At 46.6% G+C, this 25,868-nt stretch overlaps 1 protein-coding gene across 2 annotated transcripts in view; it reads right to left on the bottom strand.

The window, feature by feature from the left end:
• Positions 1-4,613: 4,613 nt before the first annotated feature.
• vit (vitrin) overlaps positions 4,614-25,868 on the bottom strand; it is a 60,847-nt gene continuing 39,592 nt past the window's right edge. For both annotated transcript variants that reach the window (XM_079473731.1, XM_079473732.1), the window contains 9 exons: positions 19,390-19,452; positions 18,874-18,924; positions 14,563-14,610; positions 14,047-14,112; positions 13,813-13,960; positions 10,968-11,071; positions 7,126-7,352; positions 6,268-6,781; positions 4,614-6,049 (listed from right to left, as the gene is read on the bottom strand). In XM_079473731.1, coding sequence (XP_079329857.1) covers positions 5,871-6,049; positions 6,268-6,781; positions 7,126-7,352; positions 10,968-11,071; positions 13,813-13,960; positions 14,047-14,112; positions 14,563-14,610; positions 18,874-18,924; positions 19,390-19,452 — 1,400 coding nt within the window. In that variant the 3' untranslated portion in view covers positions 4,614-5,870. The remainder of the gene's footprint in view (positions 6,050-6,267; positions 6,782-7,125; positions 7,353-10,967; positions 11,072-13,812; positions 13,961-14,046; positions 14,113-14,562; positions 14,611-18,873; positions 18,925-19,389; positions 19,453-25,868) is intronic.

The raw sequence follows: 25,868 nt of genomic DNA, 5'->3' as shown, positions 1-25,868 counted from the left end.
ACACACAGACACAAGAGATGGATGGAGGAAGTGAGGGAGGGTTGGGGCGTCACCACTGGATTTTTGGAAAGAGGGGTCAAATACAGAAACAAAGCCAACATTGTGAACAGAAAGAAGGATACTGTGAAGCTTAAATGCGTATCTCTAAGCTCGAATTGTATTGCTTTAAAACGTGTTTCAACCAAGTGTGTAAAACAGAGAGAGGCAACTTTTAAGAAAGAAGTGAAATATGCATGTGGCTCTTGAGATCTCCCGAAGGAACACAGCTGGCGTCTCGTGACTAACTACATCCAGATGAATCTCACTTTACTTCCCTAAAGCCAACTCTATTAAAGGCAGAGTAGGCATTCCTGTCCAGAAAAGTTCTTGTCATGCTGGTTGGAGGTCTCTTAACATCCTGATAGCACTCAATAAGTAAAGTGAAACATTGGTATTTTATACCAAAATTCTATATCGTCTGTGAAAGGCGTAGGGTCAAAAAACGTTGGACCCTTTACTCCGAATGCAATGATACGTCATGTGTACGTCACTTTTGATATGTATTTTTCCAAATGTCTTTCTCTGGGTTTATCAGAACAAAGAAATGTACACACATTTGGAACAACTCAAAGGTAAGTAAATGAGGCCAAAACAGACGACACAACACATTAGATCGTGCAGGGTTAATGTTTGTGACCGATTTTATTAGAGATACGCTAACATCTCCAAGACAGCATAAATGCCACAGTGCCAGAAATAGAAGAAATCACTACATTCATATAAAAATACCAAGGACGGTGACGTCGCCCGGTATGGCGCAACCGGGGCACCACCCTGGAGCCAGGCCCAGGGTCGGTGCTCGTATGCGAGCGCCTGGTGGCCGGGCCTTTCCCCACGGGGTCCGGCCGGGCTCAGCCCGAAGGAGCGACGTGGAGCCGCCTTCCCATGGGCTCACCACGTGCGGGAGGGACCATAGGGGGTCAGTGCAGAGTGGATCGGGCGGCAGTCGGAGGAGAGTACCTCGACAGCCCGATCCCTGGATACGGAAGCTAGCTCTAGGGACGTGGAACGTCACCTCGCTGGCGGGGAAGGAGCCTGAGATGGTGCGTGAAGTTGAGAGGTTCCGACTAGAGATAGTCGGGATCACCTCTACGCATGGCTTGGGCTCTGGAACCACACTCCTCGAGAGAGGATGGACACTTCACCACTCTGGAGTTGCCCATGGGGAGAGGCGGCGGGCTGGTGTGGGTTTGCTTATAGCCCCCCAGCTCTCCCGCCATGTGTTGGAGTTTACCCCGGTGAACGAGAGGGTCGTCTCCCTGCGCCTACGGGTCGGGGTTAGGTCTCTCACTGTTGTTTGTGCCTACGGGCCGAACGGCAGTGCAGAGTACCCGACCTTCTTGGAGTCCCTGGGAGGGGTGCTGGAAAGTGCTCCGACTGGGGACTCCGTCGTCCTACTGGGGGACTTCAACGCCCATGTGGGCAACGACAGTGACACCTGGAGGGGCATGATTGGGAGGAACGGCCCCCCTGATCTGAACCCGAGCGGTGTTCAGCTATTGGACTTCTGTGCTAGTCACAGTTTGTCTATAACGAACACCATGTTCAAGCATAAGGGTGTCCATCAGTACACATGGCACCAGGACACCCTAGGCCGCAGGTCGATGATCGACTTTGTAGTCGTTTCATCTGACCTGCGACCGTATGTTTTGGACACTCGGGTTAAGAGAGGGGCGGAGCTGTCAACTGATCACCACCTGGTGGTGAGTTGGATCCGATGGCGAGAGAGGAAGCTGGACAGACTCGGCAGACCCAAACGTACTGTAAGGGTCTGCTGGGAACGCCTGGCCGAGTCTCCTGTCAGAGAGATCTTTAACTCCCACCTCCGGCAGAGCTTCAACCAGATCCCGAGGGAGGCTGGAGACATTGAGTCCGAGTGGACCATGTTCTCCACCTCCATTGTCGAAGCGGCCGCTCGGAGCTGTGGCCGTAAGGTCTCCGGTGCCTGTCGAGGCGGGAATCACCCGAACCCGGTGGTGGACACCGGAAGTAAGGGAAACCGTCAAGCTGAAGAAGGAGTCCTATCGGGCCTGGTTGGCTTGTGGGACTCCTGAGGCAGCTGACGGGTACCGGCAGGCCAAGCGGACTGCTGCCCGGGTAGTTGTGGAGGCAAAAACTCGGGCCTGGGAGGAGTTTGGTGAGGCCATGGAGAAGGACTATCGACTGGCCTCGAAGAGATTCTGGCAAACCGTCCGGCGCCTCAGGAGAGGGAAACAGTGCCCTACCAACGCTGTTTACAGTGGAGGTGGGAGGCTGTTGACCTCAACTGGGGATGTCGTCGGACCGTGGAAGGAGTACTTCGAGGATCTCCTCAATCCCACCGTCACGTCCTCCATTGGATGGACTCGTCCATCACCCAGGCCGAAGTCACTGAGGTAGTCAAGAAACTCCTCAGTGGCAAGGCACCGGGGGTGGATGAGATTCGCCCTGAGTACCTCAAGTCTCTGGATGTTGTGGGGCTGTCTTGGCTGACACGCCTCTGCAGCATCGCGTGGCGGTCGGGGACAGTGCCTCATGGATGGCGGTCCCTCTTTTTAAGAAGGGGGACCGGAGGGTGTGTTTCAACTATAGGGGGATCACACTTCTCAGCCTTCCCGGGAAAGTCTATGCCAGGGTACTGGAGAGGAGAATACGGCCGATAGTAGAACCTCGGATTCAGGAGGAACAGTGTGGTTTTCGTCCAGGCCGTGGAACGCTGGACCAGCTCTACACCCTCTACAGGGTGCTGGAGGGTTCATGGGAGTTTGCTCAACCAATCCACATGTGTTTTGTGGATTTGGAGAAGGCATTCGACTGTGTCCCTCGTGGCATCCTGTGGAGGGTGCTTCGGGAGTATGGGGTCTGTGGTCCTTTACTAAGGGCTGTCAGGTCCCTGTACGACCGAAGCAGGAGCTTGGTTCGTATTGCCGGCAGTAAGTCGGACTTGTTCCCAGTGCATGTTGGACTCCGGCAGGGCTGCCCTTTGTCACCGGTTCTGTTCGTAATTTTTATGGACAGAATTTCTAGGCGCAGCCAGGGGCCGGAGGGTGTCAGGTTTGGGGACCACACGATCTCGTCTCTGCTATTTGCGGATGACGTTGTCGTGTTGGCCCCTTCAAACCAGGACCTTCAGCATGCACTGGGACGGTTTACAGCAGAGTGTGAAGCGGCTGGCATGAAAATCAGTACCTCCAAATCCGAGGCCATGGTCCTCAGTCGGAAAAGGGTGGCTTGTCCACTTCAGGTTGGTGGAGAGTTCCTTCCTCAAGTGGAGGAGTTTAAGTATCTCGGGGTCTTGTTCACGAGTGAGGGAAGGATGGAACGGGAGATTGACAGACGGATCGGTGCAGCTTCTGCAGTAATGCGGTCGATGTACCGGTCCGTCGTGGTGAAGAAAGAGCTGAGCCGCAAGGCGAAGCTCTCAATTTACCGGTCAATCTACGTTCCTACTCTCACCTATGGTCATGAGCTTTGGGTCATGACCGAAAGGACAAGATCCCGGATACAAGCGGCTGAAATGAGCTTCCTCCGCAGGGTGGCTGGGCGATCCCTTAGAGATAGGGTGAGAAGCTCGGTCACCCGGGAGGAGCTTGGAGTAGAGCCGCTGCTCCTCCACATCGAGAGGGGTCAGCTGAGGTGGCTTGGGCATCTGTTACGGATGCCTACTGGACGCCTTCCCCTGAAGGTGTTCAGGGCCCGTCCGACCGGGAGGAGACCCCGGGGAAGACCTAGGACACGCTGGTGGGACTATGTCTCCCGGCTGGCCTGGGAACGCCTCGGTGTCCCCCCGGAAGAGCTAGAGGAAGTGTCTAGGGTGAGGGATGTCTGGGCATCTCTGCTTAGACTGCTGCCCCCGCGACCCGACCCCGGATAAGCGGTAGAAAATGGATGGATGGATTCATATATTTGGCTGCTGGATAAATGCAACTATGCAGCAATCTGATCACTCAAAGAAACTTATTGCGTCACTGTGCATTTTCTATCAAATGCATTGATAAAAACTAAATAAAGAATACACACACACACACACACACACACACACACACACACACACACAGATAGATGTTACTATACCCTTGAAGGCTCCCTATTGGCTGATTCTTTCTCATCTCTCACCTCATATTCATTTGAAGATTTCTGACTGGCACCTGAATATTGTTAATATTTATAACTAGTGTTGATGGTCCTGAAATCTAGATTGAAGTTGAGGGGTGACTGTGCTTGCTGGGCCGAAACTTTTCTCTCCAATTAGTTTATTCAGAATCTGAATTTAATTCCAATTTAAAAAACTTCCCTTTTTCCAAGGCTTATGACTCTCCGTAGAGTATAAGGATCTGTCAAATACTGTAGCAATGTTTTTGTTTTGTGCATTGCGGTCAAAACGCTTTGTATTTATTTCTGTCTTTTTAGCAAAGTTTTGTACAGCCCAGTGGTCAACTAAAGTTGTTTTTATTGTGCTTTATAAATACATTTTTATTGAATTTTATTTAAGGTAACAATTTCTATACAAGTTTCTTGCGTTTCCAGTACTTTTACCTAGGTTTTGGGTGCAGAGGTTCCCATATTTATTTATTTACAATATTTATTTATTTCCTGGAAAAAAAAGGTTATAATAATAACACATTCACTGGATGCTGTCTTCTGCATGTTGCTAAAACTACAATTTTGTTGATCTCTGGTTTTTGACTACAGCAGTCATTCTTTTCTTGATCAAATTTGCTCATGAGTTGTGTGTCAGTTTTTGACAAGATTTCTGAAAGCTAATCTTTAGTTTACAATTGAAACACTTTAAACTAAACAAGTAGGATGGTATGAAGGTGAGTAAATGATGATTGCTCATTTCGAAATGTTGTTTTTCTGTGAACTATTCCATTTGACATTCCTTTTACAGTTTGCAAAGAAAGGTATTCACTATCATTGTTTGCACAGTAGATGGCGATGTAAACATAGAATATTGGCATTCACAATCATAAACATCCACGCTGATCCCGCAGATTTCATCACCTTACACATATATTCTCATTCAGACATTTTACAGTTGCATCTGAAGTAATAAATGTGCTGGTTTTCAATAATACTTTTTATTACAAATTGCATAAAAATATTGATTATCTGTCTTTTAAAAAATGAAAAAGCAAGGTTGAAGAGATTTATATACATATCTAAGGACAATATATGAAATGAAATTGAGACAAAGACATACTCTCAAGGTCTACAAATGACAGCTGTTAGAAGGATTCATAATGACACAAACTCCCATGACCTTTCTGAATGCTGCCATTCTTGAAATGCAAATATGCTCTTTAACATCTATTCAAAGCACTCAAGTCTGACGTTCTAACAAACATTTTGCAGTTTAGAGTTAGATCGGTCGGTTCTAGCATGCATTAACAACCAAACTCCATCTCTATGTGATAGATTGATTCATGCTTAAATCTTTTAACATGTTCTCTTCTCCTTTAATACTGGACGTGCGCATTCATTCCACTTTACAAACATTTTGCTCTACAAAGACAATTAACTATGACTAAGCATATTATATTATTTATATAAAACTGTGTGATTGTGTTCGATGGGTCGTCTCCGTTGAGACACGTATCTTCAAATGTGTTTCATGCATCAACCAATAAGTCATCATAATCACAACAATGCCTTCCAATAACACTACCTATGGCTTTAAAGGCAGTGGGTAGCTGTAGCAGATTTACATGTTTTGTTTGTTTGTAAAAAATACCTTAAAATATTAAGGCTAATAGTACCACATTTTCTTCAAAAACGTTCATCTGAAAAGAAAGGCCTCCTGCTATTCAAAAGTTGTAATACTGTTACACTGCCGACTGTGAACTGGTAATTCAATTCCGTGGCTGCGAGTTGAACTCTTGGCAGATGTTGTGAATAATTTTTGACACATACTTGTAGAGGTTATCAAACTCATCCACGAAGAACGAGTGCTCTCTGTCGGGGTCAGTGGCAATGTATTCCAGCTCATCCTGCGCGGCCCAGGCTATGCCAATGGAGTAGGCAACCACACCTGATTTACAAAAGTACAAAACACTTTGATACAAACACAATATTCATGGGCCCTGATATTAAGAAACTTCACATGGTCAGGTAGAACATGTTCCTGGATTCACCAGTAATTTTAGGGTTGTGGTGAACAAAGCCTTTAGGACTAATCTTGGGAATGCTGAGCCAGGACCATGTACACCAAAGCAAGTGGAGCTGTCTAATTGATTGATTCCCCCTTACCTTTACGATGTACTGCTAGCGCCGGGGCCCGCACGTCATCATAGGAGCGGCCATCTGTTATGACGATCATGATCTTGCGTTTGTTGGGTTTGGACTTGCTGAAGAGTTGATCAGCAGCGAATGTTATAGCCGCTCCTGTGCTGGTGCCTCCGCTCCAGTAGTTTATACGCTTGATAGCGTTGAGCAGGTCAGCTTTGATGTTGTGCTGTCCGAAAGCAAACTCCAGCCTCTGTTCGTATGTGTACTGGACGATTCCTACACGAGTGTCCGTGTCCGAGATCTCAAACTCACGCGTCACATTTGCCACAAACTGCAACACGGTGCGGAAGTTTCCGGTCCCCACACTGCTGGAGCCATCGATGATGAAGGCAATGTCATTGGCGTTGAGGCAGGTCTTACTGCACACCAGGCGCTCTGTGTCGCACACTCGCTTTACCAGGGGCTGCACAGCTTTACGCAAAGCAAACCAGCTTGTTACCGGGAGCGTGAAGAAGCCGTTGGTCCGGCACACGGCCTACAATCAAAAACATGTTCCTTAATTACAAGCATCCCTACCACATTCTGGAAGGTACAAACTGTAACTCCGAATACTGACACATTTTCAAGCTTAATAAAACCATACTGTAATTTGGTTTTAATTACAGTATAAGTAATAAGAAATAAGTTGTCAAGCTCTGTAAAAACAAGTCTATGAAAGACTCACTCACTCACTCACTCACTCACTCACTCACTCACTCACTCACTCACTCACTCACTCACTCACTCACTCACTCTATTGAATTTGATTCCTTGCTTGATTACATCATTGCCATGTAGACAAAAAGCCTTAATTCCCATGTCATAAGGTTGTGTTCATACCTTGTCAACAAAGTTGGCTTCAACCACATTCTGTTTTTCATTTTCATCTGGACCTTCAATGGTGACAAAAAAGATGTTGATGCCAGACTCTCTGGCCAGACGTGAAGCTTCCTCCACTCTGTCCGTAGGCCAGCCGTCCACCAGGACCACAGCCACATTGGGTGCCCCACCTCGGTTCCCATTGGCATCACTGAAGAAATTATTGTTGATGTAGGAGAGGGCCTTCCCTTAAATTTCCACAAAGCTCAGCTCAGTACAAACAGTTTCAGTTCTTTCAGCCTTCAACCCCACAAACAAATTTTCTGAGTCCAGACCTTAAACGCTTCCAGAACTTAAGAGAAGGAGAGTGGGCAGTTCCCTTTATGTCGGTATCTCAACTTTGTGTCGAACCGACAGATGGGGTTTGATCTTGAAAACCTATCAACTCTGATTGTACATTTTAAAAGGCGAGCCCAGGACGAGTCTGCACCGCACCACCTTGGTGAAACACTCGTGGCAGGATTGGTACCCCATACCTCTCTTCTGGATGTGCATGACAAGCTCACAAAGACTGGGAACACTCCCTTTTCACCTGGGCCTGCGGGTCAGCTGGGATAGGACAAGCTCTCCCCTGCGAGAGCACCTCTTCTCTCGGTGTGGAACTAGACTCCGTCACCATGACACTACGGAACTCCGTCACCATGACACTACGGCAAAACGAGCGGTCCCACTGAAAATCTTTCAGAGGCTCCTGGGGCATATGGCGTCCTCAGCAGCAGTGTTCCGCTCTGGTAGATGCATATGAGACCGCTTCAGCATTGGCTAAAGAGTCCAGTTCCTTGGAGAGTGTAGCACACTAGCACGAAGTGTGTTCCTATCACGCCTCGCTGCTGTCACACCCTGGCCCCTTGGGCAGGGGTGTCCTTTCAACGGGTTGGAATCCCGCTCGGGCAAGTCGAGGCGCATCACGGTGATGACAGACGGCTTCCTGCTCCCTGGTTTTAGGCACAGGCGAACCGGGCAGTCGCCCGGGGCGGCATTTTTTCATGTCACATGGGGGGCGGCACCGGCACGAGCAGTAAAATTTTTCTATGATCTATCATTCATTCATTGTGTGGGGAATCGGCAAATTGGCGCCCCTGCATGTTGAGAAGGTGCCGTGTGTGTGAAGGGGAAAGGGGAGGGGCGGACAGGGTATAGTTCACCTCTGGGTGTTCAAACCGAACGCGAATGAAGCTTTAAGCGCGAGTGATTTACATGTTAAGTCAATGCAAAGACGCGATGACCTACTTGCGGTGCGATTCGCGCGAATGAAGCGATTGAGTGTTCGCGTTGAAAAATCTGAACTTTGGCAAAAATTCGCACTGCCAATCAGGAGCTTGCTCTAGTAGGGCCGTGATTATTTAAATTTAGTTATTTAGCATAGGCGCTTTTATCCAAAGCGACTTACAAAGAGTTCGGGGAGCAATAAGCGACATGTCATACAAGAGCAATGGTACAATAGGTGCTAATACAAAGTTAGTTTCAACAAAAGACCACTACCTGTTGAGAGAAGAGTGTTAATGTACGTTTTTTTTTATTTGTCTGTCAGGTATTCGCCGAAGATGCACGTTATTTGGACGAAATTATTATGACTTAGAGAGCGGCAGAAGCCCCTCCCATGACGCGAATTCAATTAGTGGGCTAAAGTCAGTCACACACCACCTCGACTTTCTTCCAAATAACGCACATTTTATCAATAATGCAATGAATACAGGCCTATAGTTCCTGCACATCTTTGTTTTTCTGAATTGTGTGAAATGGCTAATAAAAAATAAGTAATACAAAACGATTATGGCCGTGACTCGTTTCCTGAGTGACAGTGTTGGGGGGCAGGGGGGGAATTGTTGATTGTCTTGTGCCGAATAAACAGAGATGGACAGGAAAAGATCAAAGCCATCAGGTGCACAAAAAAACGGATTTGTGCAATTAAGAAATATAATTTTCTCTTTCACTTATGTTGTTATAAAAAATATGACGGTTTGTCATCACCAATTTGTGTGTTTTATTTTTATTTATACATTTTTAGGGGGGGGGGGGATTTGCTCAAAGGTGGTCTCGCCCGGGGTGCAATTCAATGTAGAACCGCCACTGCCTGCTCCTCTGGGGTGATGTGCACAACGGCATGCAGTGCCGGGGCTTTGGGCCCCTGCCTGCAGTGGCATATCAATTGCCTGGACTTGCTGACTGCTGGGATTGCTCTAAAGAGGTTCTACCCCTCATTCAGGACGAGTAAGTGCTGCCCTCCGGAGAGCACAACTGTCGCAGCTAGCCCGACACCACCTCTTCAACAGTGAGCAGAGGATGGAATCCCTACGGACCACTCATCCCGGGCGACCTCAACCGGACAGCCGATGCACTCTCTCGGCAGGTTACGCTCCACGGAGAGTGCGGACTCCACCCAGCGCTGTCCAGTTTGTGTGGTTCGCAGTTCAGGTAGGCACAGGTGGTCCTGTTGCCTCACTAGACACCGCTCAATGCCTGCTTTGGTATGCCCTGACCACGGCCCGCCTCGGCACGGACACCTTTGCGCACAGCTTTCCGCGGGGCAAGCGGAAGTAAGTTCCCCCAGTGAGCCTCCCTGCACAGGTTCTGTGAAAGGTCAGGGAGGAGGGACATCAAGTACTGCTAGTTGCACCCTATATGCCCAACCTGACTTGGAAGGGGTTGGAGAGCAATCTTACCCCTTCTACCCTTAAGGTGTATGTTGCCGCCATCGCCGCACATCATGTACTGGTCCAAGGTAAGTATCAGTCAGCACGACCTGATCATCAGATCCCATCATTCTCCCATGAGTTATCCCCATGTTGCCAGACTGTGTGTGTAATTTCCACATATCACCTCCCTGTTGGTAGGATGTGGTTCCTGCACTCCCCAGTGTCCCTCACAGTGCAAGGCCGCCATCTCATATATAGAGTAGGAAGGCCCCCGCCTGTGAGGGCCATCGGTAAGAGCCCTCGCCCCTCAAGTGCTGCCTTACTTTTTTTCACTGGTAGATCATGATTTGCGGCAGTGCTCACTCGTGACTCGCCTAGGCCGCTTGAGGTTGTGATACGGGCAAAGCTGCAGCGATCTGGGTATCCTTTCCAGGTTCCTCAGCCCAAAAGGTGAATGAATGGGCGCCATTCGCCAATTTCATTGGCCTTTTAAAAAGTACAATCAGAGTTGATAGGTTTTCAAGATCAAACCCCATCTGTCGGTTCGACACAACGTCTTGTTCCCTCAATCAGGGAACTGAGGTTACATCTGTAACATTATGCTGCAATCCTGCAGTAATGTCAGAAAAAATTATTCCATAGAAATATTATGATTACGTGAAGCATATAGTGCCGTTTACCTCTGTTGCCGTAGCACAGTAAACAAAGGGTTGAACCAAGAGGGATTGAGTATTTCAAACACCTTTTTTGCATTAGTTTTTTTGTGCGATTTCTGTTTAAAGGTGTTTCTGAAATGTTTAATGTAGTGTGAACCTTAATAGCAAAAGATCATTCTGATCAACTAAAACTGATCATTTTGAACAACTGGCCCCAGAAGATGAAGTTTTTATGCTTAAGATATCTTTACATTCATGGGTCTGTTAGAGATGACGGCTGATGTTTTACAGAGTCCCTGTGTCATATTAAAGTGAGAAGCAGACTCTATCTATCACACGAAACAGAAAGCCAATGTCAAAGCTAATCTCTAGGTTGGATAAACCTCAGTGTGGTCAGCTTAAAGAAATCTCCTTAGACCGCCTTCAGCCCTTTCATTTAGACACAGTTTTCAGCTCTGGTTTAGAAGTGAAATGGGTAAACAGTTCTGCATCAGAACTGTTATTAACTCACCCACGTTAGAAAGGCCACCCTTCTGGACTATTTTACTGATGGCTGGTTTCAGGTCTTTGGAGTTGGAAAACTGTTTCAGACTGAATTCTGTCACTGCATCGTCCCTGAATGAGAAAATTCACAACATTATCGACCAAAAGGCACAAACATTTAGTCACGTACAATATCAATGTGAATAACACTTAAATGTGGTGAGGTGTATCAGAGTGTAACAGCTTCTGCAATGAGAAAATGTAGCCTGGGCTTTATTTTGTTCTTTGGGAATTGATTGGATTGTTGGATGTTGGAAGCCTGGCCATTGGACAGTCAGTATAGTCCCGCCCTCAGGCCGAGAGCTACGTCATATCGCAACTAGAGCTACTAAACTCATCTTGCAAGGAGGGGAGTTATGTTTGTAATGTATATAACCTATTACATGTCTACAAACCATTACGCCAAAAAGACTAGAAAATTGTGGCACAACACTCCCAGTCTCTTCTTATAGGAATAAAAAGAAAACAAATAAAGAGACCTAAGCTAAACCTAAACCCACAGATGAGATCTCTTTAATATCATAATTATTTCTCCTAGACATCAATGAGATGAAATGGAGAACAAACAGGAACTTATTTTTGCCAACCAAGACTTTTACTTTTACATTTTCTGGGTGTCTAATAATAGTTTTTAATGCGGTATTGTTCAAAAACACACTATACCATATTGCAATGTCTGTCCTAACCATGTCTACTTAACGTGCCTCCTATCAAAATGCTCTTGGCTGCGTTTCCTAAAAGGATCATATGCCTACGATGATCGTATCTCCATTCGTGGCAATAGGTCTAAACTCAACTTTAAGTTACGATGCTTTTGGGAAACGCAGCCTAGATTGGTTAAGCTGACCCAGTCATTCAGGTCAACCACTCAGAACTCATTATATAACAGGGTTTAGGTAGGTTTGACCTCAAGATTAACACGCACATTGATGAGAAGTATTTTTTACACCACACCGGTTACATAAACAGGAATAACAGTGGCATCAGTTCTTCCTTTAAAGTTTGAGCCAAAGTTGGATAATGAACCAAGCAGATCGACCAGAGGAACATTTGCAAACAGGACTTCAAAGTACGAATCACCAGAAAAACTTAAATCTTAATCGCTGGGCCGGTTACTTAAAAGTAATACTGTATTCCGTATTATTAAACGGTTGCAGAGTTAAACAATTACTGCCTGTCATTTGAGTTTGTGACAAAACATTATGCTGTGATAACATATAGTTTATGACTGCATAATACAATTCATTAAAGTACAAGTTGATTTTATAATAACTGTATTTTTTACATTTTGTGTTAAGATGAATAAAATACTAGTTTTCCCAATATATTTCACCATTGAGGATTTAAAAAAAAAAGAATCTCGTCTCATATCATGAGATAAGTGTCTCGTCACACCCCTATTGATTACCATAGTAGGAAAAATACAAATGAAAGGTGCCCCAACTAGAAGGGGTTTGCTTTACCACATTCCAGTTCTAACACACGCATACAGTGTTCGGCGTGTCTCACGTCTGTCAAAGCAGAAATAAAACCACTGCTCATCTCCGGTCGTGCTCATATGTACATCGCATGCACTTATTTCATCTAATCAAATGAAATATGTGAAAAAGCAAATACATTTACCCAGCAAGGGTGTATGGTTGGGTAAATGTGTGTTTGCTTTTTCAAACATTTCTTGAAGAAATCAGGACACAAGTGGTCAAAATAGACGGATTACAGCAGCAGGTGTAAACGGTTATGTGCGTCTTTCTTCTACTTGTGATCCGATCAACCAAAACTCATCTTAATACCAGACCTAAAGAGAGCCTTATAAAGACTGCAGGGAGCCGCAGCAGGGGGCAGAAGAGACTCGTCCTGGCGTTTACAATTCCCCTTGGCGTTTCAGTAGCTGGTTGGAGGTGTCTAAAAGAGCAATTTCTCCTGCAGCGTACACATGTCGCCAGGCATCTTTCGCCGCTGTAGTCATCGGCTGGCGATTTCCTGATATCGGATAATGAGGACTCCCTGCAGCATCCGAGGCGAGGGGGTAGCGATTCCCAGTACTCCTTACGGTGTCGGGCGGCCTACTCGCCTCCAGAGTAGCAAGGCCACCGCCTGTACGGCTGGTAGTAAGAACCTCTCGTCGTGGTCATACGATTTGATGTCTTACTACACTACTGGATGGTTACGATTCGCAAGGACGTTCATTTGTGACTTGCCCAGGCCGCTCAGTGTCGTTCTGCTGTAAATCGCGACGCGGTGCAGCACTGTGGCGTTTTCCAGGGTAACCCCATTCTGTCAGTCTCGACACAACGTCGAGAGACCGACAGAAAGGGAACGTCTTGGTTACGTGTGTAACCTCGGTTCCCTGATGGAGGGAATGAGACATTGTGTCCATCATGCCACGAGCGATGCGCTGGCACTCTGCAGCGAACAAGAGTGCCTCTCAAGTTCCTCAGCCCAAAAAGGTGAATGAATGGGCACAAATCTTTTGACACCTTATCTGCATCTCAGATATTTCTCCTGAGAAAAGGAGACAGATATCTCATAACATTGAAGTTTCAGAAAATATCACAAACTGAGCTCAGATTTGTCAAGTCTGCAATCAAAATCCAAAATGTATTCTCATGAACATAGAAACAAAGAAAAGGCCTTTGTCTGTTTTAGCATTGATGTGTGCAGAGCAGTGGGACTCTTAAGAGACTATAATCTTCAAAAATGTTTCAAAGCAACACACACATAATAATATCACGAGAAATGTTATATAGGTGACGATACCTTCATCAAATGCACTCAAAATCATGAATAGAAAAGAAAGAAAAGCACGTTATTACCCATACTGAATGATGCCCATCATGGGTCCAGCTACACCCCCGTTCATGACCTGAGAGACCTCCACCAGAAAATCTTTCTGAATCTTAAAGCGCCGCTTGCCAATGCTCCAGCTTCCATCCATGAGGAACGCCACATCCACTTTACAGGCTACACAAACAAAGCACCAGAGTCATGAAGTCAAGTCAAGAGTTTAGAACGCCCAAGCTGTGATTGAACAACATGAAAGAATGTACTTGGTTCTCCTTGAGTCATGATCTCGGGAGCTCTGGCTGCTGGTTCTTGCCCTCGAACACTGAAGACTGAACACAGATGTTTATGAACACGCTACCAGTCACACAAAGACAGTTCATGCACATGTCTCTTTTCCTAAAGTTTTTTTGGTATTGGCAATCAGTTTTACATTTCTTTTTTAAAATGTTTTAAAAAATTGCCTACAATCTTACAATACAATATGTCATGATACAGTGGACAAGTTTACTTCCAATAGTGACCACATTGATGTTTTGCGCACAGCCCTGTTTAAAACCTTGTTCCATGCGCCGCTTTTGTACTTTTAAGCACTTGCCCCTTTAAAGGTCTCTGCACGGCCCTGCCTTCCGAGAGAAATGCTTTCACGCGTGTGATATATGTTGAATAGCAGTAAAAATAGCGAAGGCATGAAGAAGTTGTTTACCTGTCTGTAAGTTGCTGATCATAACACAGAACGTAAAAGCTTTAAACTGCTGGGCTTGGAACACAAAGATTCTCACCTGACTCGAACGGGTTTGAATCGGGCTCCCATGATTCAGTTGGTGCCTCTGTGACGACAACAACAGCACAACAAAATGTATTACACAATTATAACAAACACCACAGAAGCTTTGAATCCAGCCATTCAAATGGCATTCAATTGGGTCATCTATGTATGGGAATCATGTTGTGAGTTCAAAATAAATGAAAAATAAGGGATATTGTCGTATGTTGTCCTTGTATATTCTGACCGTAAACCATTGTCCAACATGTAAAACATTAAGACTAGTGCTATCATTCATTAAAAAATAAAACCATTAATCGCACATTTGTTTTTTGGAATTTAATTACAATACAATTACAATTAACATGTAAAATGAAGCACGATTTATTGTAATTTTAATAATGTTTTAAAATATACTTTTAGATACTGATAACTTCACATTGATGTAAAACAACAAAGACAGTCTATTTTCTAATATTACTTTACTGTCACATCATTTAATAAATGAAAACCTGTATCACTGCTATCAGTACTAATACTGATGTATCTATAAAATAATTTTGTCCTAATTTTAACATTAAGTATAATTGAGAGCTGTCAATTTAAAAATGTATTAGGTTAAAATGACGTTTAATGAACTTAAACGTTGTAAACAATCTTTACAAGCCCATTATAATTTAATATCTGTGCCCTTACAGGTTGGAAATATAGCCTACAGAAATTGAGTTCTCAAACACTTTGCAGTCCTGACCGCTAAATTCTACATTAAATACAGAGGAATTCTGATTAATGCTACAAAACACGTAAAATTCTTCTTTTATTTTGCAGTGACGATTCTAGACGAAAGTAGCTGGGGGGGATTGGGTCAAGGGAGAGGCCACTTTTAGGGTGCACACTACAGTTAATTTTCAGGATTTTGTAATGCATCATTCTCTTTTCTATAGAAGTAATCTAATAAACTAATAAAAGAAGTTCAACTGAATCGGATGTTTCATGTTCCTTTATTTGGCAGTAGTGTTGTAAGGTTTAATTAGGATGTTGTTAGCATGATGCTAAGACGATTAACATGTTGCTAGCATAATGTTAGCACAATTAGAATGTTGGTAACATGATATTAAAACCATTCACGTGTTAAGTACATTTACATTTATTCATTTGGCAGACGCTTTTATCCAAAGCCACTTACAAGTAGTTTTTTTACAGTGGCACATTACTGCAGAGCAATCAGGGGTAAGGTGTCTTGATCAAAAGCACTTCAGTCATGACCTGCTGGCACTGAGATTCGAAGCCCAACGCTCTAACCACTAGGCCACAGCTGACCCCTGCTAAGTATATGCTAACATGAAGCTAACGTTATTAACATGTTGCTAGCATTATGTTAACACGATTAGCATGTTTGTTATGTTTGAGGTTTTGAAATCCGGTTTTCAAATATCAGAACCCGGATCAGTTAGAAATATATCAGTTAGATATAGCAACACCGTCTTGCTCCTCCGTCACATATTCGGACACGATGCGTGACGAAGATGAGATGTCCCTTGCAGCATCGGAGGGCGACCTGCTTGCGTATGACCCCGATGATTCCTTGGAGCCACTTCCCCTAGGAGGTCGAGCTCAGGATGAAATGGACGTCGAGATGTCGACCATGCTCTCTCGGGCCGCCGTGGGCATTGGGTTGCAATGCACAGCACCACCTACCCCCCAGCGCTCGCGGCTGGATAATTGGTTCATCGGGACCTGGCGCGACTCCAAGCCAGGTCCCGTGCGGGGTCCAGTGCCCACATGTTCACAAAAAGAGCTTTTGTTCCCTCTGGGTCCTTCTCACAGCCGCTCTCACCCTCTGCGCGACGGTGTTCGGCAACTCGACATTGTGTCACAGCGACGCGCAATGCAGAGTATAAACATAGCCAGCCCTCAGCACTCTGTATGGCTTGTATGACGTCATTGTGAAAAGGGCCTATTGGGGCTGTGTCCGAGATAGCCCCCTATATTAATTCACTAATACAGTCCACTTGAAGAAGCAAATTATAAAAAACGAGTGACTTTAGAAATTATTTGTGAGCCTCACGATAGATAGCTAGCAGCTAGCCATAGATGTACATCGGTTGTACACTCATAGGGCCTCATTCATGAAACATTCGCAAATATATGAGTAAATTCCGAGTAATCTGCGCGTAAAACAGACATTCCTCTTTGGAATTTGATAGTAAAATGTGTGTATGCTATGATTTAGAATATCCGCAACAGTTAGTCTACTTGTTACTAGTATCTTATTTTAAAGAATATTACTTAATATGAAAATGCAGTAACCATTTATATTAACTTCTCCATTGTTGTGTATGATGGTTTATCATGTCGTGTTTGTCCCGCCTCTCCGCCACTGTGATTGGACAGCTGTGTAAAAAAGGACATTTACGAGCTCTGCATTTTACCCAAAGTTAAAATGATCAAATAACACATGAAATATCATTATGATACATAGTGCATCAAAACGCAGTGTCATCAGTTTGTCTAAAATAATACGGAACGTTACGTGCAGTTTTACGCACTATTTACATGTGGGATGGAGTAGGTGTACATTTCTTTCGTACCAACTAACATTTCCAAAATACAAAGATTTTCATAAATCAGAATTGTTTTTACAAAATATTTTTTTTATCAGAACGATTTCCAAAAAAAAAAAATTCCGCTCGTGTTTCATGAATGAGGCTGTCAAGGATGTGTTAGAGGGAGAACCCAAGTGCAGGCAGACACGGGGATGACTGGGTAACAATAAGATTTTAATAATAAACACAAAACAAAAACGCACGAGGGAGTAAAACAGGACAAGATAAACAATAGTTACAAACAGGACACGGACTAACTAAACTAGGAACATAAACACTAAGGACAAGACTAAACTAACTCACCAAAACACGATGTAACAAGAACTAGAGACACGATGCAGTAATAATCCAAGATGTACAAGGCATACAACATACAAAGTACAATGAACGAGCACAGGACAATGAACACGAGGATGTTTTAAAGGGGAACAAACACAGGATAATTAACAAGGGGCAGGTGCGGGTAATGAAACACTAATGGGAAGGTTAACGAGACAAAAGGTCGGGAAACACTGACGAGACACGAGAAAGCACATGGCAAGTCAGAATCAAAACAAAGCCATGTCTTTCTCACACAAAACCTAAGGCTATGCCATGACTCTGCTGCAAGACAAAGAATAAACATGACATGATAGCGGAATCATGACAGAGGCCCATTATTACGATGCATCATGGATTGAATGAGTGCACTCAATCATTTCCACAAAAAATGGATGTCCCCTCAAAAAGTGCAGTAGATAAGGGTATAGGGGGCTGTGATACAATAGTGATGCCTTCTTCTAGCTCTTCTACAGCATTTTAGTCATGCCATGCTCAAAAGCTCCTCCGTCACCAACTGCTCCTCATCCTGATTTTATCTTTCAATACTGTATACTTTAAGGCAGTTTATGGCAGATTTGGTTCTGCTTTTTTACAGAGACAAAGAAGCTTTTTTATTGATTGATGCTAAAACGATGATGCATTTAAACTCTGAAAACACCAGACCACATTTGTACTCTGAATTCATTTGAACCAAAATAGAAATTTTGCATGTCAAGAACATATGAATATATTATAAATAGAGTAAACATTTTGTTGCTTATAGAATTTAAGCAAAATGAAAGGGGTTGTGTTAATACGTTGCTATGTTGATTTTAGTTTGTAATAATGACATTTTTCCGCATGTTCACAACACAATTTAAAGATAATTTCAAATAAAACTTAACAAGAGAATTTGCATATCGTTTTTTCTTCCTATTTAACGGATTTGAAATGATCCAGTGGTGGTTTTCAACTTATGCAATAAGCGCATGTAATAAACCTTTGACCTATCACGACCTATCATAAACTGTTTTCCCTTATTCATCGTGTCAGGCTGTCTGTTGTGATGTGTTCATCGTGCGAGTTCATATCGCGATGATGATGAAAATTTGATGTATTGTTCAGCCCTAATGCAAACGCATACTTGCAACAACTCTTTCCCTCATAGACACGGAAAAAAGCATCATTCACATTCAGTAGGAGGTTGATTCCTCCTCAGTGTATGAAGGAGAGACATTTGAAGTATTTTATTCATGCTGCGATTAGGCTGTACAACTACACCCTAGTATGTAGTGTGTGAGAAAAGTGTTATAATCAAATGTTTGACTTGATTTCATCTTCTGAAATATATAGGCATGTTGTGTGTCAAGTGAGACATTTGGTTCTGCATAGACAGTGTGTGTATTTGTGGTTTTGAATACCTCTGGTGTGGCTTGTCTCAGACAGAAGCTTGTGTTCATCTGATTCAGGGGCTGAGAACAGAAATCAGGAAATCAGAATTAGGAAGACTCTGTCAGAGATACACAAAAAGCTGTACTTCCACCTGCAGCTTTAAATCTCCAAAACACATGTTCCAATAACGTATTCTGCATCAGGAAAAATATGGACAAAAGTGCTGGGACCCCTTCTAATGCATAGGTTTGATTACTTTAGTTATTTCCATGATCACAAATATCCCAGAATGATATTCTGGAGAATTCTGTTTGGACAGGGCTCTTTTCTGTTTCAACATCAAAATGCACAAAGCAAGAAATGATGGATTCAGTCCATGTGAAAGAACTGGTCTGCATAAAGCCTACAGCTGAACACCATCACCCAAACCCATCAATACAGTCAATTCACAACAGGAAAGATCCGTCCAAAAGAGTGATGAAAACTCAATTCTTTCAAATGCTACTGTATAGTGAAGTATATTTCAAAGAAAAGATTATACTTACAGTACTGTCCAAAGTTATGCAACCAGTGCTTGTGTTCTGTGTTGTCAGGCCCTGGCTCACGCGCTGCAGGGAAAAGCAGTTAGTACAGCCCAGTGCAGTATGGGAAGCATGTGGGCCTAATAATTGCTATGTGTGCATGTTTGCAAAGAATGAAGCCAAGCTGTGAAGAAAAGTTCAAGGAGTTCAAAAAGGTGAACTATGAATGTAGGCCAGAAACACATGCTACTGTACTGTACTTTACACATAAAGGGAACGTTCCCTGATGAAAAAACTATAGAAACAGAACAGAAACCAGGGGCGTCACTAGGCCCTTTTTAGGGGGGCTTCTGCCCAGCCCCCCTAAAATTATTTGATTAATTAATTTGTGATCGCTTCAGTCCCCTTTAAAAACTGTCAGGCCTCGGGACTAGCACTTGTCTGTTTCGTCTATTGGTGTGTGTGTGAATGTTCATGTTTGTTAGGATTGCTTTGACAGCCGCACGTTCTATCTGCGTGTTATGTGCCACACCTGCCGCCTCATTACCGCATGCATTTAGTTCATTGTTCACACCTGGTGTTCATTTAGTCTGCCCTATTTAATCCTCACCTATTCACACTCCCTTTGTGCGATCGTTGTACTCAGTTCACAAACCCTGATTCTGTACTCCAGTTAATTGTATTCTTGTCTTTTCCTGTCCTGTCGATTCGGATTATCGCGTCAAGCCCGAAGTGCTGGATACCTTGTCAACTGTGTGCGTGTTGTGGATTACCTTTATCTTCGTTTTTCCTTGTTAGCTCAGTCTTCCCAAATCTACTGGATTTACTCCTGCCACCTCTGCGTCACCCATAGCGGACATCGCCGCCTCCGAGAGGATTGCCAACGCTGTGCTCAGCTGTCTCCCCACTCGCTGCTGCCGTCTTCGGCACACACGGGGTCTCGTTGAGGCTGCTTGGAGGAGCGCCTCCTACGTGGGTCTACGCCGCCCACTGTTGTCCCCCAGCTGCTTCACTCGGGAGAACAGACTGCACACAAGACTTCCAACGTCATTGGCTGGTGGCTCTGTCTTCGCTGCTGCGGTTGCCTGCTATCTCTGGGTGGTCCTTCGAACTGGACGGACGTTCGCTTTTCCATCGGCTGGCGCTGCCGTACACTGGGTCTCCCAGTTGGCCTTGCAGTCAGCCCCAACGTCCGGACCATTAGTCAACTCCAACTCTGTTGGTCTCTCCCAGTTTCTCTCTGTCGTATTTCAATAAATACCCCTGTTACCCCTGCAATTGAATCCGTGTATTTTTCTGCCCTGACTAAACCCTGACAGAACGATCGCACCAAGAATGGATTCAGCAGAGGCAGATCCACTGCGGGCGGCCCTTACTCGGCAAGGAGTAATGCTGGGCGAACAAGCTACCCGTCTCAACTCCGCGGCACAGGAGATTGGTGCGCTATACGCCCAGGTTAACGAACTCTCGTCTCGTCTCCAAGCCGTACAGCTCGACGCAGCAGCTCGGGCAGAGCCTCCAGGACGGGAACCCGAACCCCATGTCAACAATCCTCCAGTCTATAATGGTGACCCCAACTCCTGCCGTGCCTTTTTGTCTCAATGCTCTCTGGTTTTCAACCTCCAGCCTCGTCGTTACACTTCCGAGGCAGCTAAAGTGAGCTTCGTTCTTACCCTCCTGACTGGTCAGGCCCGGGAGTGGGGTATGGCTGTCTGGGATGCTCAAGCACACTGCTGTTCATCGTTTGAGGAGTTTCGTAAGGAGATGCAAAGACTTTTTGATCGCTCAGTCCAGGGGGATGAGGCAGCGGCTAAACTATCGCGCTTGATGCAGGGCAGCTCATCCGTCACTGATTATGCCATCCAGTTCCAGACCCTCAGTGCTGCATGCGAATGGAATGCTGCTGCTCTACGAGCACGGTTCATGCAGGGACTCAACGATTCCATCGCAGACGAGCTGGCTATTATGGATGTGCCCACAGAACTAGAACAACTCATTTCTCTTGCTTTACGAGTTGAATCTCGCCTAGATCTCCGCCGTCGCAGACGACAGGTCGTCCACCCATGGCGCCGGACGGAGGCTACGGACGTTATGGGCCTCGATTCACAACCTACCACGTCCGGGGATTCAGAACCCATGCAGCTGGGGCGACTCCGACTCTCCGCTCTCCAGAAACAACAACGGCTGACTCAGGGTCTCTGCCTGTACTGTGGCCGATCTGGTCATTTCGCCATCAAATGCCCACTAAAAGCCAACGCCCACCGGTAGGACAGAGGATACTGGTGGGCAAGCTTCTCTGTCCTCTCACGGAGGTGTCCCACACACAATTAATGTTTACCTTGGAGTACCAGGGGGTCACTCACGCGGGTCTGGCTCTGTTGGATTCAGGGGCCGAAGGCAACTTCATTGACCGCAAGACGGCTCAGCGTTGGCAACTTCCTTCGATTCCTCTCTCTGCTCCAGTCTCGGCTTGTTCATTGGGTGGCGCTCTCCTCTTCACAGTCACTCACTGCACCCCTAGCGTAAGTCTGTTCGTCTCTGGGAATCATCGTGAGAACATTGTGCTGTACATACTCGATTCCCCCAACAATACTATTGTCCTCGGGCATCCGTGGTTGATACAGCACAGTCCTCACGTTGATTGGGTAAATAACACCATTATTTCTTGGAGTCCGTCTTGTCATGTGTCTTGTCTTGGTCCTGCCCTCTCTCCTGTCTCTGTCTCTTGTGCCCCGCAGGTGGAACCCATCGACCTGATCTCGGTCCCGGCGGAGTATCATGATCTTGGCGCGGTTTTTAGCAAGTCCCGGGCCACTTCGCTACCTCCTCATCGCCCATACGACTGTGCCATTGACCTCCTCCCCGGCACTTCTCCTCCTAGGGGTCGATTATTTTCCCTGTCCGGTCCTGAGAGAGAGGCCATGGACCAATACATCCGCGATTCTCTGCAGTCTGGACTCATCCGCCGATCCTCCTCCCCCGCGGGCGCGGGCTTCTTTTTTGTAAAGAAAAAGGATGGCTCTCTGCGTCCTTGTATTGATTATCGAGGTTTGAACGACATTACCGTTAAGAACAGGTACCCCCTACCTCTCATGTCTTCTGCCTTTGAATTATTGCAGGGAGCCAAGGTCTTCACTAAGTTAGACCTCCGCAACGCTTACCACCTTGTTCGCATGCGGGAAGGAGATGAGTGGAAGACAGCATTTAATACACCCACGGGACACTACGAGTATTTGGTGCTTCCCTTCGGACTCACCAATGCTCCAGCTGTCTTTCAGGGCCTTGTCAACAGCGTTCTGGGTGACATGATCAATCAGTTTGTCTTTGTGTATCTGGACGATATTTTAATCTTCTCCCCTTCCTTCCAGGTACACACCCAGCACGTTAGACGGGTTCTCCAGCGCCTGCTAGAGAATAGACTTTTTGTCAAAGCAGAGAAGTGCGAGTTCCATGCCGAGTCCGTGACATTTCTTGGCCACATAATATCCACTACGGGTATCCAGGCTGATCCCGGCAAGATAAAGGCTGTCGCCAAGTGGCCAATACCCGACTCTCGTAAGGACGTGCAGCGGTTTCTGGGATTCGCTAATTTTTATCGCCGTTTCATCAGAAACTTTGGTCAGACAGCTGCACCCCTTACTGCATTGACTTCAACAAAGACTCCCTTCAGGTGGAATCAGCAGGCTCAGGAGGCCTTTGATAATTTAAAGTCCCGTTTTATCTCTGCTCCTGTCTTGTCTCTTCCAGATCCTGCGGGGCAGTTTATCGTCGAGGTTGATGCTTCAGACGTCGGAGTAGGCGCGGTCTTGTCTCAGCGGTCCGCTCACGATGGGAAGGTTCACCCCTGTGCCTATTTCTCCCATCGGCTCAGCCCGGCAGAATGTAACTACGACATCGGCAACAGAGAGTTGCTGGCGGTCAAGCTAGCCCTGGGCGAGTGGCGTCACTGGTTGGAGGGCGCGGCGCAGCCCTTCCTGGTCTGGACGGACCACAAGAATTTAGAGTACATCCGTTCGGCCAAGAGGTTAAGCTCCCGTCAGGCCCGTTGGGCACTCTTTTTTGGTCGATTCAACTTCACCCTCTCGTTCCGGCCTGGCTCAAAGAACACGAAACCCGATGCCCTCTCCCGCCTGTTCGAGGTCTCTGAGGACAGCCGGTCGACCGACGCCATCCTTCCCACAGGAGTGGTAGTCGGGGCTGTTTCCTGGGGAGTCGAGCAGCGGGTGAGGGAGGCCGGACGAGGGGTGCAAGTACCGATTGAGTGTCCGGCGGGTCGATTGTTTGTGCCGGCTGCGTTGCGATCTGCGGTCCTTCAGTGGGGACATTCGTCCAGGCTGGTTTGCCATCCAGGGATTCGGGGAACGCGGGCGTCGGTTCGACGGCGTTTCTGGTGGCCGTCATGGTCCACCGATGTCAGACAGTTCGTGTTGGCCTGCCCGACGTGCGCCCAATCTAAACCTAGTAACCGTCCTGCCGTTGGTCTGCTTCGTCCTCTCCCCATCCCCTCCCGCCCCTGGTCACATATAGCCCTTGATTTTGTTACTGGACTTCCTCCCTCTGGCGGTAACACGGTGGTTCTCACTGTGGTGGATCGCTTTTCCAAGGCGGTTCATTTCATCCCCCTTCCCAAGCTTCCCTCCGCACGGGAGACTGCACAACTGGTCATTGACCACATTTTCCGGCTCCATGGTTTGCCGGTGGACGTGGTCTCGGATAGGGGGCCACAGTTTACCTCCCGATTCTGGAAGGAGTTTTGTAGACAGATCGGGGCCTCTGCGAGTCTGTCTTCCGGTTTCCACCCTCAGACCAACGGGCAGTGCGAGCGGGCCAACCAGGATCTCGGCAGAATGCTCCGCTGTCTGACATCGTCACTTCCGAGTTCTTGGAGCCAACAACTCTCATGGGTGGAATATGCTCATAACTCTCTTCCGTCGGCTGCCTCAGGTTTGTCCCCCTTCGAGTGTTCTATTGGTTATAACCCTCCTCTTTTTCCCTCACAGGAACCCGACGCTGCCGTGCCGTCTGCTCTGGCCTTCATCCAGCGCTGTCGACGCACCTGGCGGAGGGCCAGAGAGGTCCTGGCCCGGACTTCAAGACGCACGAAGACAGCAGCCGATCGTCACCGATCTTCTCCCCCTACCTATGTGTGTGGTCAACGGGTTTGGCTCGCTACTAAGGACCTACCTCTCCGAGCGCCTTCTCGTAAGCTGGCACCCAGGTTCATAGGGCCATTCCGCATCACCAAGGTGGTTAATCCGGTGGCCATCAGGCTCAGACTCCCCCCTTCCCTTGGTCGGGTCCACCCAGTTTTTCATGTATCCCGGGTTAAACCTGTGGTTTCTTCACCTATTAATCCTGCCTGCAGCCGACCCCCTCCACCGCCACCACGTCTTGTTGATGGTGCTCCCTCTTACTCGGTACGGAGACTCCTTGACGTGCGTCGGCGGGGCAGGGGGTTTCAATATCTAGTGGACTGGGAGGGATATGGTGCAGAGGAGAGGAGCTGGGTGCCGTCCCGGGACATTCTGGATCGCTCATTGATCATGGATCTCCATCGGAGACGAGGTGAGCCCCCTCCTAGACCGCCTGGGGGCGTTCGTGGAGGGGGGGGTACTGTCAGGCCTCGGGACTAGCACTTGTCTGTTTCGTCTATTGGTGTGTGTGTGAATGTTCATGTTTGTTAGGATTGCTTTGACAGCCGCACGTTCTATCTGCGTGTTATGTGCCACACCTGCCGCCTCATTACCGCATGCATTTAGTTCATTGTTCACACCTGGTGTTCATTTAGTCTGCCCTATTTAATCCTCACCTATTCACACTCCCTTTGTGCGATCGTTGTACTCAGTTCACAAACCCTGATTCTGTACTCCAGTTAATTGTATTCTTGTCTTTTCCTGTCCTGTCGATTCGGATTATCGCGTCAAGCCCGAAGTGCTGGATACCTTGTCAACTGTGTGCGTGTTGTGGATTACCTTTATCTTCGTTTTTCCTTGTTAGCTCAGTCTTCCCAAATCTACTGGATTTACTCCTGCCACCTCTGCGTCACCCATAGCGGACATCGCCGCCTCCGAGAGGATTGCCAACGCTGTGCTCAGCTGTCTCCCCACTCGCTGCTGCCGTCTTCGGCACACACGGGGTCTCGTTGAGGCTGCTTGGAGGAGCGCCTCCTACGTGGGTCTACGCCGCCCACTGTTGTCCCCCAGCTGCTTCACTCGGGAGAACAGACTGCACACAAGACTTCCAACGTCATTGGCTGGTGGCTCTGTCTTCGCTGCTGCGGTTGCCTGCTATCTCTGGGTGGTCCTTCGAACTGGACGGACGTTCGCTTTTCCATCGGCTGGCGCTGCCGTACACTGGGTCTCCCAGTTGGCCTTGCAGTCAGCCCCAACGTCCGGACCATTAGTCAACTCCAACTCTGTTGGTCTCTCCCAGTTTCTCTCTGTCGTATTTCAATAAATACCCCTGTTACCCCTGCAATTGAATCCGTGTATTTTTCTGCCCTG

The sequence above is a fragment of the Barbatula barbatula genome (genome assembly GCF_947034865.1).
Source record: "Barbatula barbatula genome assembly, chromosome: 14".
Taxonomy (NCBI): Eukaryota; Metazoa; Chordata; class Actinopteri; order Cypriniformes; family Nemacheilidae; genus Barbatula; species Barbatula barbatula.
Note: the sequence above shows the minus strand (reverse complement) of the source record. Positions and strands in the feature narration are given on the sequence as shown.